A 14,210-nucleotide genomic window follows, 5' to 3' on the forward strand; every position below is an offset into this window, starting at 1 on the left:
GAGTTGAGAAGGTTCCTGAGGGGAGGTAGAGAGAGAAAGAGCAGAGCTGAGGGTCCAGGAAAGAGCCTTGTGCCTTCACTTGGGGGGCTGGACAACTGAGGTTGAGGATAATAGTACTGTACTGACTGGGAACTAGTTCGACAGGCAGAAGGAAAACCAGGAAAAGCCACATCACAGAAGTCCAGAGAGAAGGATGTCAAGGATTCAGAGAGCCAAAGACAAAGATGAGGAAAATGCCATTGGCTCGAAGAATCAGATCATGTTTGACGTTGAAGAAAGCAGTTTCAATCAAATGGTGAAGCTGAAAATGAGGCTGAAAGGAATGGAGGTGAGGAGGTAACATATGTATCTAGATTTGGCTGGGAAAGGATGAGAACTTGCGGGACGCTAAGGAAAAGCTCATGAGCACATTAAGCTATCAAGAGCACAACGGACGGCTTTGGGGTGGAGAGCTTGGCTTCCAATCAGGTCTAACCTGGAGGTCCCTTCTAATTATCCTCAGGCATTAGGCAGACTACAGCAGTGGAGTTAAATAAAAGGAGTCCTAAACCTGAAGCACAGAGAAATCTGGATCCAAATTCTATATCCTCGTCAATTAACTCTTTGTGCTGTAAAATGAAGATAGCCTGACTTCTCAGGCTGTGGTGAGGTCAAATGAGAATTTGCAAAACTGAAAGCACTAGAGAAATGCTAATATTTAGCATCAGTAAGTATTCTTTCTCTTAAAACTCAATTCATGGCAGTTCAACAAGCATTTGAAAATGGGGACAAGAAATAATAAAATAATAAAAAGCCTCATAAATGTGATAACTTGTAGAATCTGTCCAACAGGCTTTCATGAGATTCTGTTTATAAAGCAGCACGTGAACACTAAAGATGCTCCACAAATGCCTTCTCTTCTCCAGGAGGGGAGAAAATACATTCTGACAAAATAAAAAAATAAATGTCTTTCATCAGCAAAATTTCTTTAGACACTAGGGGTCAGAATAGATTATCTCTAAGGTCTCTTCCTGTTCTGATTCTTAAGATCCCATGATGACTGCTGATCCAAGTCATTATAAAGGCAGAAAGACTACACAAAGGGTCTCATTGCAGTTCTGCTGAATTATTTGTGTTCTGAGTTCCATCTCAAGGTATAAATATTTTAAATGTTGTATTAAGTTTTCTAAGCTAGCTTCAGATAGGTGAAAAACAGAGTTTCTTAATGACTCAGTTTCACACATTTTCTTTCACATTTAGAACAGAAAAAATATCAATTAGGTAAATGCATGTTTGTTATCAACTATTTTTTAGAAATCTAGTGTTTTTTATATAAAGACAACTGAAAGCCCAGATTTTTAGCATTCATATCTTTCCACCTTTTCCCCTCTCAGCAAAGCAATTCCTCTAAACTTAAATTCCACATCACTTGCCAAATATCTTCATTTTAAATGAATCCATTTGCTAAGAAATTAACTGAATGTAAGTGTTCATTTCTTGAAATTTGGTTTGCTCCAAAAGGCCAGTGGTCTTGAAAATTAAATTTCTATGTGAGAAAGGCTGTTTTTGTGTTTTGAAATTCTAATATAAGGCATTTTTTTTTCTTTGTTTGGTTACAGGGATTTGCACTTTTGACTATAAATATCTTTTAGAATGAATAAGAAGTTAAATCTTCCTTAAACAATCTTATCAAAATAATTTATCCAGTTTTTGTGTTCTGTTTACATAAAAACCCCACTGTTTCCTTATATTTAAAAGCTGGCATAAGATATCAAATTGCTTTCTGTCACAGGAAGGGGGGAGGTGAAGGAGGAAGAGAGAAAATTTGGAACTCAAAATTAAAAAAAAAAAAGGATTTTAAAAATTGTCTTTACTTGAAACTGCAGAAAAAAAATTTTTTTTTAAAAAAGGTTGATACAAGGATAATCCTTTGATGCGAAGAAGCCTGATGGAAGGACTTGCTCCATCTCTTGTTGGCTACACAACATGGCTTCTTGGGATTCAGTGATCTAGAAACAAACCTTCGTGTAAGTTCAGAATGAACAGATTAACTTCTTAGTGCGGAGCACAAACAGAAAACGAGGTTGGTTACCTGAAAAGCTGGCAGATCAAGGACTGCAAAGCTGTTGAAGAAACGTAAACTCTGAAGGGCAACTTGGAGAGTGCTCTGGGCGTAGCTGTCTTTGGGGCTGGCGGTAGTGGGGTCTGAGATGGTGCCATGGAAGAGAATACAGTAGAGCATGTGTAAGACTCCAACTAGATCTGTGGCTTGAAGAGCTGCTGCTAATCCTGTGGGGTCCTGACGTATTTTATCAAATATGTCCCACGACCTGGACAAAGAAACATTAAACTCTTTAAATGGAAATCAACTGTAGGATGTTAATGTTTTATTAGGTCAAATGGAACAAAATAAGTAGACCGTTAAAAGCAAACCATCTGAGTTGTATAATAAGGTAACAAGAAACCACAAGGAAGAAATCCAGCACTTCCACCAAATGTTTGTATGTATGCTTCTTATTGAGACATTCCCCTTTGTACCTTGTAGAAGTCCCTCACTGCTCAGAGGAGGTAACCAGCATCTTGGGGTTAAAATGCCTGAATGTTACCCTCCCCATGCAGGTATCATCAGGACAGACTCCCGAAGACTGGGGGTAGAATCTTGGTTCTGCTACCAACCAGACTTAAGGGGGAGGAAGTTCTTTTCTCTCCAAATCTCTGGGTCATCTCAGAAATTAGGGTAATCAAAACAGAAAACCTAAAAAGTCCTTTCCAGGCCTAAGTTCTATATACTATGAATGCCATTTGGCACTACTTCTTTCTCTAATTATATCAGGTGAGTAGGATTCTCCCAAATGCAAGGAGCTACATACGTACACAATAGTGCTGACCTTTTTTAAACACACACACTTATCCCCTCTGGGAAGGAGGTCACCAGAAGTTCTCAAAAATCAAAATGTGAGCTTGGTTCATCATCCTTATAGCCCTTATGAGGAGTTATAAAAACAGAGGTGATGGCAGCAGAAAAGCCTGAGGGGAGGCCAACCCAACTATGCTCTGGATTGCTTCTGTAAAAAAGCATTATTAAGCTCAACTTACTGCTGGCAAATAGGTTTAGGGTTAGCAGTTTTAAGCTGAACAAGAAGAGTATTGGCATTTGTAGCTGTGTATGTCAGACTTGGTCAGTATAGTCAATAAATGATAATGGAAACAACCATAGGCCATGTTTACACAGGCTTCAAGATTTATACAGTACTTTACAAATGTTATCTCACTTCATTTTCACATGAACCTTTTATAAAGTAGGCACTACAGCTATGATTTTCTACATTGTAAAGAAACCGAAGCAAGAGAGTGACTTAAAAGATCATAGGATTTAAGGCTGGAAAGGGGTCCGAGCTCATTTGGTTATGGAGAGGAGATAGACCCAGATTTTAGTTCTTTGACTTAAATCACTGGACCTCTTAGGAGCTGTTTTCTCCTCCAAAATATGAAATGTTTGGAGGTGATAGGCTTTGAGATTAACTTGAGTTTTAAATCCTAAGAATTTATGCAGTAGCACACAAGATTTAAACCTGTGTTTAATGACGGCAAACCCAGCCTTCTTTGCTTTACATCACATACAGTTTAGTTATCAAAGTATTTTTGAGGAAATGTCATTTATGAAATCCCAGATGCTCTTGATGCATGGGGACCTTGGTTTCCACCGGTGGGTGTCCACAGCAAGGAGTAAGATGAAGAGCTTTGGCTTCACACTATCCCTTCTGCTCCCCAGGCACTCCAACACTGACCTGACCTCCCTACTGTTTCAGTCACATGAACCCATTGGGCCCCTTCAATTATGCCATCGATTAGTGTCTCAGAACCATTTTAATGTTTCCTGATCTTGAGGAATTTTATAATTGGCATTAGCCTGGCACCTTTCAGAGTCTACATTAGAGAATGATTTCTTAGAGGAAGAGAGAAAGCAGATTTCAAACTTCTACATAGATACTGGAGTTTATTCCCTCTTTAATAACCTGTACTGATGGTCATCCAGGCTCTAGGGAAGGGGAACTCATCATATCACTTGTCTGTACTTTTGGCAAGCCACTGCAACTAACCAACTATCCTCCTCACTTAGCCAATAATATAATTTTATAAAAGTAGTTATTTTTTTTCTAAAATCAAGAGGACCTGAGTGCAGACCAACCTCTTGGGCTTGTCACTGGGTTCCTTGCTGCCCCATGCAGCAGGCAGATATGGACCTACTTCAGCAGAGGAGCTCTTAACCATTCCTTAGCAAAAACATTGCTCTCCAATATATTCCACCCAACTCTTCCTTGCACAAAGTAGCAGAATTAAGCAAAATAAACAGATACTTTGGCCTTGCCTGGCAACGCCAGTGGCTCATTGTTTCTTTACCAATTGTTTCTGCTTTGGTCAGAAACCCTTCTCCTCCCAGACTGATATTTGGTTTTGTTTTTGACTAAGTAAAAGAGATCATTTTCCACCTCATTTCTTAGCTGGCCTTAATCACTGATTGGGCCTGCCTCAGACAAACTGAGATCTGTTGAAGACCTCAGCTTAAAAAGGCCAAGGTCTCCCCCTGCATCCAGGGCGTCCTCCAGATGTCCTAATCTGTTTGGCCACTGGACCAGAGGGCTCTGGAGGGGACAGTGAGGCTGGTGAGCATGCCCAACTCTCCCTTCTTCAATCCATTTCCTGTGAGTGTTGTGGTAGCCCCGGAGGGCACAGTCCCTTTGAGAAGGAAGGACAAACCACAGCCGAAAGGGGGTAATTAGGGTTTATCAGTCAATCTGGCCAGTACTGGTCAGAGTATTGCTATGATGTCCTTCAGGGTCTTTTCTCTCTGTTCCTGTGGTCGCTGTGCACTCAGTGCTCTCTCTCTGAACATGTGGTTTCATTGGTGGAGGAAACTTTCCATGGAGAAACTCCCTCTGCTGAAGTGGGTCCACATCTGTCCTGCTGCATGGGGCACCGAGGAACCCAGTGACAAGCCCAAGAGGTCGACCTGAACTCCGGTCCTCTTGATTTTGCATCATTCCTCCATCCCCTTCACAAACCATGCTCTATCTTTTTGTTCTCTTGGTTTTGCTTATGATGCTCTACATCAGTGCAAGTCTTCTTGATTTTCTCTAAATTTTGAGTATTTGCTTCATCTCTCTCTCTCTCTCTCTTTTTTCTTGAGGCAATTGGGGTTACATGACTTGCCCAGAGTCACACAGCCAGGAAGTGTTAAATATCTGAGGCCATATTTGAACTCAGATCCTCCTGACTTCAGGGCTGGTGCTCTTTTTACTGCACCACCTAGCTGCCCCTGCTTGATCTCTCTTAATATTGGTCAGTCACCTCTAATTTCTCTCTCTCTCCCTCCCTCCCTCCGTCTGTCTCTGTCTCTCTCTCTTTTTCTTTCTCTCCTCCCTCCCTCTTTCTCCTTCTCTCTCTCTCTCTCTCTCACACACACACACACACACACACACACACACACACACACACACACACATCTCCTTGAGATCAGGGAATATTTCTTTTGCCATTCCTTGACTCCCTAGGCAAGTATCTAATACATGGTAGGTGCTTAATAAATAATGGTCATTTCTGACATAACATTATATTCCTTTACATTGATATGCAACAAGTTGTTCAGGAGGTCTTCAGTCAACAGGTACATTCTATTTCTAATTTTTTTTCCTGTGACAAAAAGTACTGCTATGAATATTTCGCTTTTTATCAGATCTTTCTCAATGTCTTTGACCTTCTTTGGAAATACACCCAGTCAAGAAATGAATAATTTTTCGTAACTTTTCTAGGACAGTTGCACAATTTCCCCCCAAAACAACTGAATCAAATTATAGCTCCATCAACATTATATTTGTGACTGTCTTCCTATAGATCTTTTCATAGTTAAATTTTCCACTAAATACTTAAATAGTGTTAAACTGTGAGCCATATGCACAGATTACTTATTTACTGAATTGTTGGGTACCCAAGCATTCGAGACCTTTACCTCACTTTCCCACAGGCCACTGATAATCTGCCAGATGGCAATGATTTTCCCTAACAAGCAAGGTCATATCAGAACCAGTGACCCAGAGGTGAGAGGGAAAGAGTCTAACTCTGTGTTAACAATGTCGGGGTAACAAAGAAAACTAATTCAGTTTTTGCACAAAAATGAAAAACTTTTAGAAATAGCAGTACTTGTTCTTTTTGTATGAAGGTTTTCCAGCTGATCAGGGAGTCTTTTACTCTGTTACGGCTTTGTATATTTTTAACATGGTAGCTTGAAATTTTCACAGTGAAATATTGTTTTATACTTTGATTAGATGGATTTCACCTGGCTTCTCATTTTTTCTGGGAAACAAATGGCAAGATATGGAGGTAATTCAAAGTTCAAACTCATGACACCAGAATGAAGAAGAGATAAAAAAATGGGTTAGTTATTTTACAAAGCAGGAAGGAATCAATCATGTAGTGTTCGGCTTCCTCAGATTCTGGCGCGCTGCTCTATCTTGTGCTGGCTGTTCCTGGAAAACATATTCAGGATGCTCATCAAACCAAATTGAGTCTTATTGGTCATGGTAATTTATGATGTCAAACAAAAAAGACTTCCATTAAAAAGACAGGAGATTCTCGTTTTAACCTACCTTCTCATTTCAGCTTAGAATCTGCAAATTTATCATAAAGCCTATCTTTTCTTGGCTAAGCAAACATGTAAACTGTTCTGTAATATCCACCTCACAAAAACTCCACCAACAAATATGGAGTGAGATATTCTGACACAATCTGTGTGACTGTGAAGAATTCTGTCAGAAAAGGTGGCTATAATTTTGTTTCTCCCTAGGACTTATGGGTTGCTATCCACGACGGTTATGTTTTTAATTATTTAGTCTTAAAGAGTTCAACTGAATTAGAAAACCAAACCAGCCACTACGTCCTCCTCCCCAGTTCATTGTCAGACTCCTCGCCCATAAGCAAGAAAGACAAAAACAAAGTACAGTTAACTGTGCAACTGGAAACTCTGAAAGGTTCTTAAAAACAAGCCGAGGGAAACGAATTTCCAGTTTGGCCCCTCTTCTCTGTCTGATCGAGCTGCAGGAGATTGCTACGTGTATTTTGATCCTATGTATATGTTACTGTCACTAGTGATTGCCTTGAAGAGGCAGCTCGCGGCTCAGTGAGTCAGGGAGACCCGAATTCAAGTCCAGCCTCAGATACTTCTAGCTGTGTGACTCTGGGCACACTCACGCTCTCCCTGCCTGACCAAAAAGATCCTTTGGATCTAGGATCTGCCAAGAAGACCCCCAATGGAGACACGAAGGGCCAGACACAAGAAAAAATGACAGCCTCAGGAGGCGTCTCCCCATGGTGCAGTTCTCAGCCCACTCCCCCCAAGACTCCTTGATTTCTAGGCACTTGTGAGCATGTCTACCCCCTCCCACCAGTGTGACCTGCCCCCCAGCACAGTGCCTTCTGCTGCACTGAACCTGAACCCCATCACCACAACTTTTCCCAACTCCTGCAAGGTGACTTGAGCTGTCCAGGCTCTGGCAGGGGCTGCCCCCGACCTGGAAAGAAGTCAAACGCAGGCCTGGAGATGAGCGAAGGTCTGAAGTTTGGCCTAGCTCATCCTGGAGAGCGTCTTCACCAGATCGGCCACAAGGTGATTAATTTTTTGGCCACGGTAACTGTCTAAGCCCATATACTAAGTCGTAGAGGGGTTGGTGTTGGCAGAGATAGTGCCCACATATCAAGGAAATTACAGATCTTTGAATTATTGGAGTAATATAATTTAATTATAGTTTTCCTAGACACATGATTTAGAACTAGAAGGGACTTTAGCAAGTCACTTAGTTCAACACCCTCATTTTATGGAGGAACAAAGTGAGGGCTTGGAAGGTCAAATTCTTCCCTAAAGCCCCACAGGCAGAGGAGGCAGATCTGCAACACGATTGACAAGCCACGCTCTCTCCACACCCATCATGACCGGCCAAATATTGAGACCTGGACAACTAGCCCGGCCAGGGTCGGAGGGACATCACCAGCAAGCTACTCGATCACTGGTGCATTCTTTGAGCAGGGCACCCCATGAAGCAGAAAATTTGTTTTCTTATCAGGCAAAAACCATAGCTTTGTGATGATCCCATTTAATTAGAAGCTTCAAATTATAAACTATATATTCCATTATTATACTATATCTCTATATACAAATTATTTCGCTATAAAATATAGCCTTTCTCTGGTCTCTAGACAATGTAAGTATTTCTGTTTGAAAAAAATTAGGATGCCTCTCATTGAGGCAGCTACCATCAATATCCACAGACCTGATGCAGCATTATGGTCTCATACTTTTGAGGGTTATCACTTAAAAGACTCACAGTTACTCAGCTGGAAGGGTCCCTAGAGATGAACTGCATGTCCTCAGGGACACAGGTTAATGGATACAACTCTGGAACTGGAATCAGGGAAGACATGAATTTGGAGTTTACTTTTGACCCCCATTAGGTGTGGGATGATGGGCAAATTCCTTAACTTCTTTATGCCCCAGATTTTCTGATCAATTAAAATAATGATAATTTTAGTACCTATATAGGTTGTTGTGAGGAGCAAATGATAGAATCTATGCAAAGTAGTTTTAGTTTGTAAATATCAGTGATTATCAAGGTCACATTGTAAAAAACAGAGTCAAGGTCAGGGATTACACCTTGGTCTCCTGACTCTTTGTCCAGTGCTCTTCCATGGCACCATGTCATTTGCAAGGTGATTCGAGAGTCAGTTTTGTCAATCAAAGGTTTATGGAACCATGATGTCTGCCACATGCATATTGTTTTTTGAAGTTGTAAAGGAATCAACATTTAGGAGGGAAAACATTCTTCCATTCCTTCTAGGGACATTCTTCTCTTACAAGGATGCCAACATACAAAGTAATACTTGAATCCTTCAATGTCTTCATGAGCTCATGGATGGATACTCTCTAACCACAAATCCCTCGAAACGCCTTTTCATTTCTTCGGATTAGTTCCCATAAATCTTCCTTCAAGGATCTACTCCTTGATACATAGGGGGACTTTCTCTTCTGGTTCTTTTTTAATATTTGATTGAAATTGATGTAGTGCCTGGCTATCCATGTACTTATCATGGAGCAGGATATGAAGTGACCCCGCTTTGTATTTGTGAATACTTGGAAGATACTTCAAATCTGTTATTCCATTTCAACCTCACAAGAACCTTAGTAAGAAAATTCTCTGATGGACTAATGATACACTAGAACAAACTCAGAGATATCTCCGTTTGAATAAATTTTGTCCACATTTGTCTATAAGTTCTCCACAGAGATTTCCCGTAACAAGCTAGAGGGCTTCCTCATTTCCTTTAGTATTTTACAGATAGAACTCATGTTGTCTGTTAGCTCTTACTCTCAGTGTACGCCGTGACCACCTTCTCTGATCATATTGTGCTAGATGGGATCTTTAATGCTGCCTATGGAAGGGGGCTCACTGCAATGGGAGTGACTTGCTGCTTAATGGGAGTTAGTCAGTGGTGGAAGGAGAATCCAGGGGATCTCTTAACCACCAGGGACCATGTCCCTCTGCTTCTGCCTTCCAAAGTAATCCCAAACCTCACAGACTTAAGTTGGTGCCTCTCTCCAATCCTAGGAATAACTGAACAGTGTTACACTAATTACCTATAGTTCATCCTTTACTGACCTAATGCCATTCTAGAGAGACGCGTCACCCAGCTCCTCAGCTGCGACTCAATAGAAACAAAAAGAGGAAAGGGACATTTATTTACAGATGGGTGCCATCTGCCCCATTACACATACTTCTGCTAGCTGTTGTCAAGCGCCACTCAGCATCTCCCATTACAGCCACAGAAGTTAGAGGCTCAGGCCCCTGGTGGAGACTTGAGTAGAGATTAATGTGTCTGAGTTTATTGTACAGGTTCCAAAAGGGGGCCTGTGTTTGTTTAACAGTGACTGCCTTTAATAACCAACTACAACTTAGAAGACTCATCTGAAGGCCCTTTTCCACAAAACAAACTTTCAATCGGCTCCTAAAACCTTTTATCTTAGTATTCCCATACCTATCCTTATCAGAGCATCATGCAGGACAGCAAAAGGTTTACTGCAAAAAATTAAGATATTATATCTTTGCCTTAATAATGGGCTTTACTGATCATTTTTGTACCTCACATGACTATCCTGGAATATTGTCTCACTCATGAAAAAAATCCTTCCAATGCTCTCCTCCAACCACATCCAAGGAATGAACTAAACCCGCTATTTAGGATTTCTCTCTTGCTTCACCAGAGCACAGAGAGGATTTCAAAGGCTGGGTCAGTGGCAGGCAAGCTCTGGCCAAGCTGTGCGTACATGTCCAGCAGTTTTAGAAGAGTGACTCCCTCAGAGAGGCTTCTCATCGAAGGCTGATCACCAAAGGAGAACTCTTTGGCAATGGTACATATTTTGTTTTTACTGATCTGTATTTATCTTGTTTCCTCCAAATAGTTCCTGGAGGGCAGGTACTTTCCATCTTTGTCTTTGTATTCCTAATGTCTGCTCCATTTTAGGTTCTTAATAAAGGAGGGAGGAAGGAAAAAGGAGGAAAAGCCTTCACTGGAGGTCAACATCATAATTTTATTTCTTAAACAATTAAAAAAAGATTCAAAAATAAAACCCTCTACTCCCAATCATGATGAATTGGGGAAGAGAAGAGAAAACACACTAAAATTTTTTACAACAATCTATTTCTAAGACTTGAATAAGCTCTTTGAAAAAATAAACTGATTAAATATATGTATATCATCTATACACAAAAACAAAGCTATAGAACTGATTCAAAATGTATATATTATTGTTTCAATAAAAAGTCTACATTTTAATACAAACCAACCAAGAAAAATGGATCCATTTGCGGTTTAGTTTCTAAAAACCTCATGTGAACCTGAAGAAACTTTGGGAAATGTTTACTTTTGATTTTGTCTTGTAATATTGATAATTTGTAGCCGAGGCCCCCTGGCTTCTGTTGGGCTTAACTGTCAGGTATAATCACTTTAAGCCTAAATGTTTATAATAAAAATGTAAAAGGCTGCATTCATATCAGTCATGGGACATAGTTTTCTATATTAAAAAAAAGTATAGGAGACATGGAAAAATCAAAGATTAAACTTTTATAGATGTTGTTCTGGGTCATGCCATTTGATCCAGTAAAACAAAATTTTTCCAATTTAAGATGATTTCAAAGTGTTTTTGTTTGGTCTTCAATAAGGGAGATTCTAGTGGCATATGCAGTTATGTTTATTAACAGTCAGATTCAATTTGGAAGATTACAATTTGTTACTAAAGCCTCTATTGTGCTGGAAAATCATCTACTGATTTATAAGAAAGTGGAAAAAGTTTTTCTATGCAAGGACTAATCGTTGTCTAAGACTGCAAACATTTAGTTGTCCCTTCCTGAGAGGCAAGAAAGTGTGATTTCTGACAATGTCTGTGACCTTGGGGATCAGGGTATAGCTTGGCTGTTAACTTTCTGGATTCCTCTGGCACAGAAATTCATGTCCTGTGGAGTTGGAACAGGGCTTAGATCTGGTCCAACCAGATTATTTTACAGATGAGGAAACTGAGGCTCAAATAATGAAGTTGCTCTTCCAAGGTTACATAACTAAGTCAAGAAATAGAACTATAATTGTTTTCCAACTACAAATTTATCTTTATCTGAACTTAGCTTGGTTGGTCTTTGGAGAAGAAACATAAGTCTGGGTGTTACTGGCCTATAACCTAATTAATTTATTAAGGGTTAGATCTTAGGGATAGAGATACAAAATATAAATTTTCTAAAACTCCTGAGGAGCTCACATTTAACAGGGGAAAAAAACACAGATAGGGAAATAATTACCAGAGAAGGAATCGTTGGTCAGAATAGTCTTAGATATGCTAAATGATGTTTGCAGTGGACAAATTCAAGATAGCTTCAGCCTGGCAGTCCATAGTGGGTTAGGTAAATTTATACTCTTTTACTCACCAAGCAGTATGTCTGTTCCAGAACTGAGTGTATTAACTCTATCAGGGAGAAGGGTGTATTCTCTGGAAGTCTGCTCCAAAGAATGCTGCTCAGGGTAGGGAAAGGGGACAAAAGCAGAACAGATATCAAGGTGGGTCAATTGGAGCACTTCCAACTTAATAGGGCTTGTCAAAACTCAGGCATATATTGGTATATTCTTAGAAAATTCAAATATTACCTGTAAACCAGGATGATACATTGAAGAAAGACTGAGGATGGTAAATTCACGTTGAATTATGTACCATTAAAATGAATTCTAAAAATCTGTCCAAATTTTTGAATTATCATAATTTATCACATATATCAGGTTATCACAAAGTACTTTCTAGAGGTTCTATGCAGGAAATCAAGGGCAATAGAAGCAGAGAAAAATTGGAGAGACAGGTATTGGTCAAGTATCCAAGATAGCGAAACTTGATGGGGAATTCCCTAGGAATAAGGAGGTAGAGATGGTTAGTTGAGAAGGGAGTCTGTGTCAAGGTGGGGGATATTCTATGGTTAGGAGAAGAAGCTGGGACTAGGCTAAGTACTGAGTCTTTAGAAGTAAATGGTAGCACCTGTGGTTCTGATCCCAGACAAGGAACAGAGTCTTAAATTCTAGTCTTGAAATATGAAATCTAATATGGAATATCCAAAATAGGAATCTCAGACCAAAAGGAAGCCTATAGTTAGGCCATTGAACCAGCAAAGCTTCCCAGCTAGCTGAGCCCAGCAGGAACCTGCCTCCAGTGAGAGCAAGTCTACCAGGTATGCAGGTATGTGGCTCAGACAAATTTCAGCCAGGAACTTTCAGGTTTCTCATAGCAAAAATGTCTGACCTAGAAAACGGATCAATGAAAAATAATTTAAGAATTAATGAATTACCTGAAAGTCATGACCACCAAAGAGCTGAGACATCATATTAAAAAAAAAAACTTTACAGATCTTTTAGTACTAGAAGGCAATGTAGAAAAAAGAACCCACTAGTTACCTCCTAAAAGAAATACCCAAACTAAAATTCATAGGAACAATGCCAAATTCCAGAGCTTCAAGTCAAAAAAAAATATTTCGAGTGGTCAGAAAGAATTCAAGTGCCAAGAATCCACAGTCAGGATTACATATGATGTAGCAACTTAACTATAAAGGGGCAGAAGGATATAGGCTCACGCCAAGAATAACTCAGCTAGCAAAACTGATTGTGATCCTATAGGAAAAAAAACAAATGTCTAATAATCTAGAGAACTTGAACGTTTCCTGATGAAAAGTCCAGAGCCGCATAAAAAAATTAGAAATGCAAACACAGGTGTCAAGAGGAAACCTAAAACCTGTGCATGAGCAATCCTAAGGGATTAAACAGTTGACATTTTAATATGGGGAGACGATACATGTATCCCCCTCCGAACCCTATCATCACCAGGGGTCACATTAGGAATGGTGGGCACTGCTACTATATGGCGCACTGCTACTCAGGCAGGGAAAGCTATTAAGTTTTGACTCTTTCAAAGCCTCAAACTATCTTATGTTGTGCTTTGTGCCCCTTCTCTCCTTGTCCTGTCAGGGCTAATGCCCCAACAACCCTTAACCCTGGGTCACTTCCACTTTCTTCCTTCCTACTCCCTAACTACTGAGCCTTGCTCCAGGAAAGCATGAGACCAGAGCAGCTATCCACTACTGGTTCATGTTATGTAATTCCAACTAGGCTTCCAACTAGGCTATTACTGCTGCATCACTGCCCTTTATTCTTCCCTGATCGACTCTATCATACTCCTAGAAGTGGCTGCTTCGAATCTTCTCCTTAAGCTTTAATTGACAGTCTCATTCTGTCCCTTTCTTTCATCTCCCATTTTACTGAGAAAGTTGGAGCTACTGGTCATGTACTTTCTCCATTTCCTCATTCCATTCCTCAGAATGGAATCTTTATTCTCCTTTCCTCTTCTCTTTGACAAGTCTTCTTGTGTTCTGCTCTGTCTGGGTCATCTTGGCTTATCACATTTTTTTCTCCCCCTCATCTTCAGTCTCTCCTATATATGCTAGCAAATTTTAAGAGCTTTACAAACCTATTCAGTTTTTAACCTGTACTTGAAAAACGTCCCTACAATTTCGTGACCCTCTTAAACCATCTAACATCTCTTCTTTCTTACTCTGCCATACTCCAAAAAAGAGTTGTCTACATTTGGTGCCTTCACTTCATCCTGA

The 14,210-nt window shown here is 40.1% G+C and overlaps 1 protein-coding gene across 4 annotated transcripts in view; it reads right to left on the minus strand.

Moving 5' to 3' along the window:
• Window positions 1-14,210, minus strand: part of SCAPER (S-phase cyclin A associated protein in the ER) — a 352,222-nt gene that overhangs the window by 42,172 nt on the left and 295,840 nt on the right. For 3 of the 4 annotated variants that reach the window (XM_031956800.1, XM_031956799.1, XM_031956801.1), the window contains one exon: window positions 2,072-2,309. In XM_031956800.1, the coding sequence (XP_031812660.1) occupies window positions 2,072-2,309 (238 nt within the window). Of the gene's footprint in view, window positions 1-1,832; window positions 1,989-2,071; window positions 2,310-14,210 lie in introns of those variants that run through there. The other variant, XM_031956802.1, reaches the window with a different exon arrangement.

Source organism: Sarcophilus harrisii, chromosome 2 (assembly GCF_902635505.1).
Source record: "Sarcophilus harrisii chromosome 2, mSarHar1.11, whole genome shotgun sequence".
NCBI classification, from domain to species: Eukaryota; Metazoa; Chordata; class Mammalia; order Dasyuromorphia; family Dasyuridae; genus Sarcophilus; species Sarcophilus harrisii.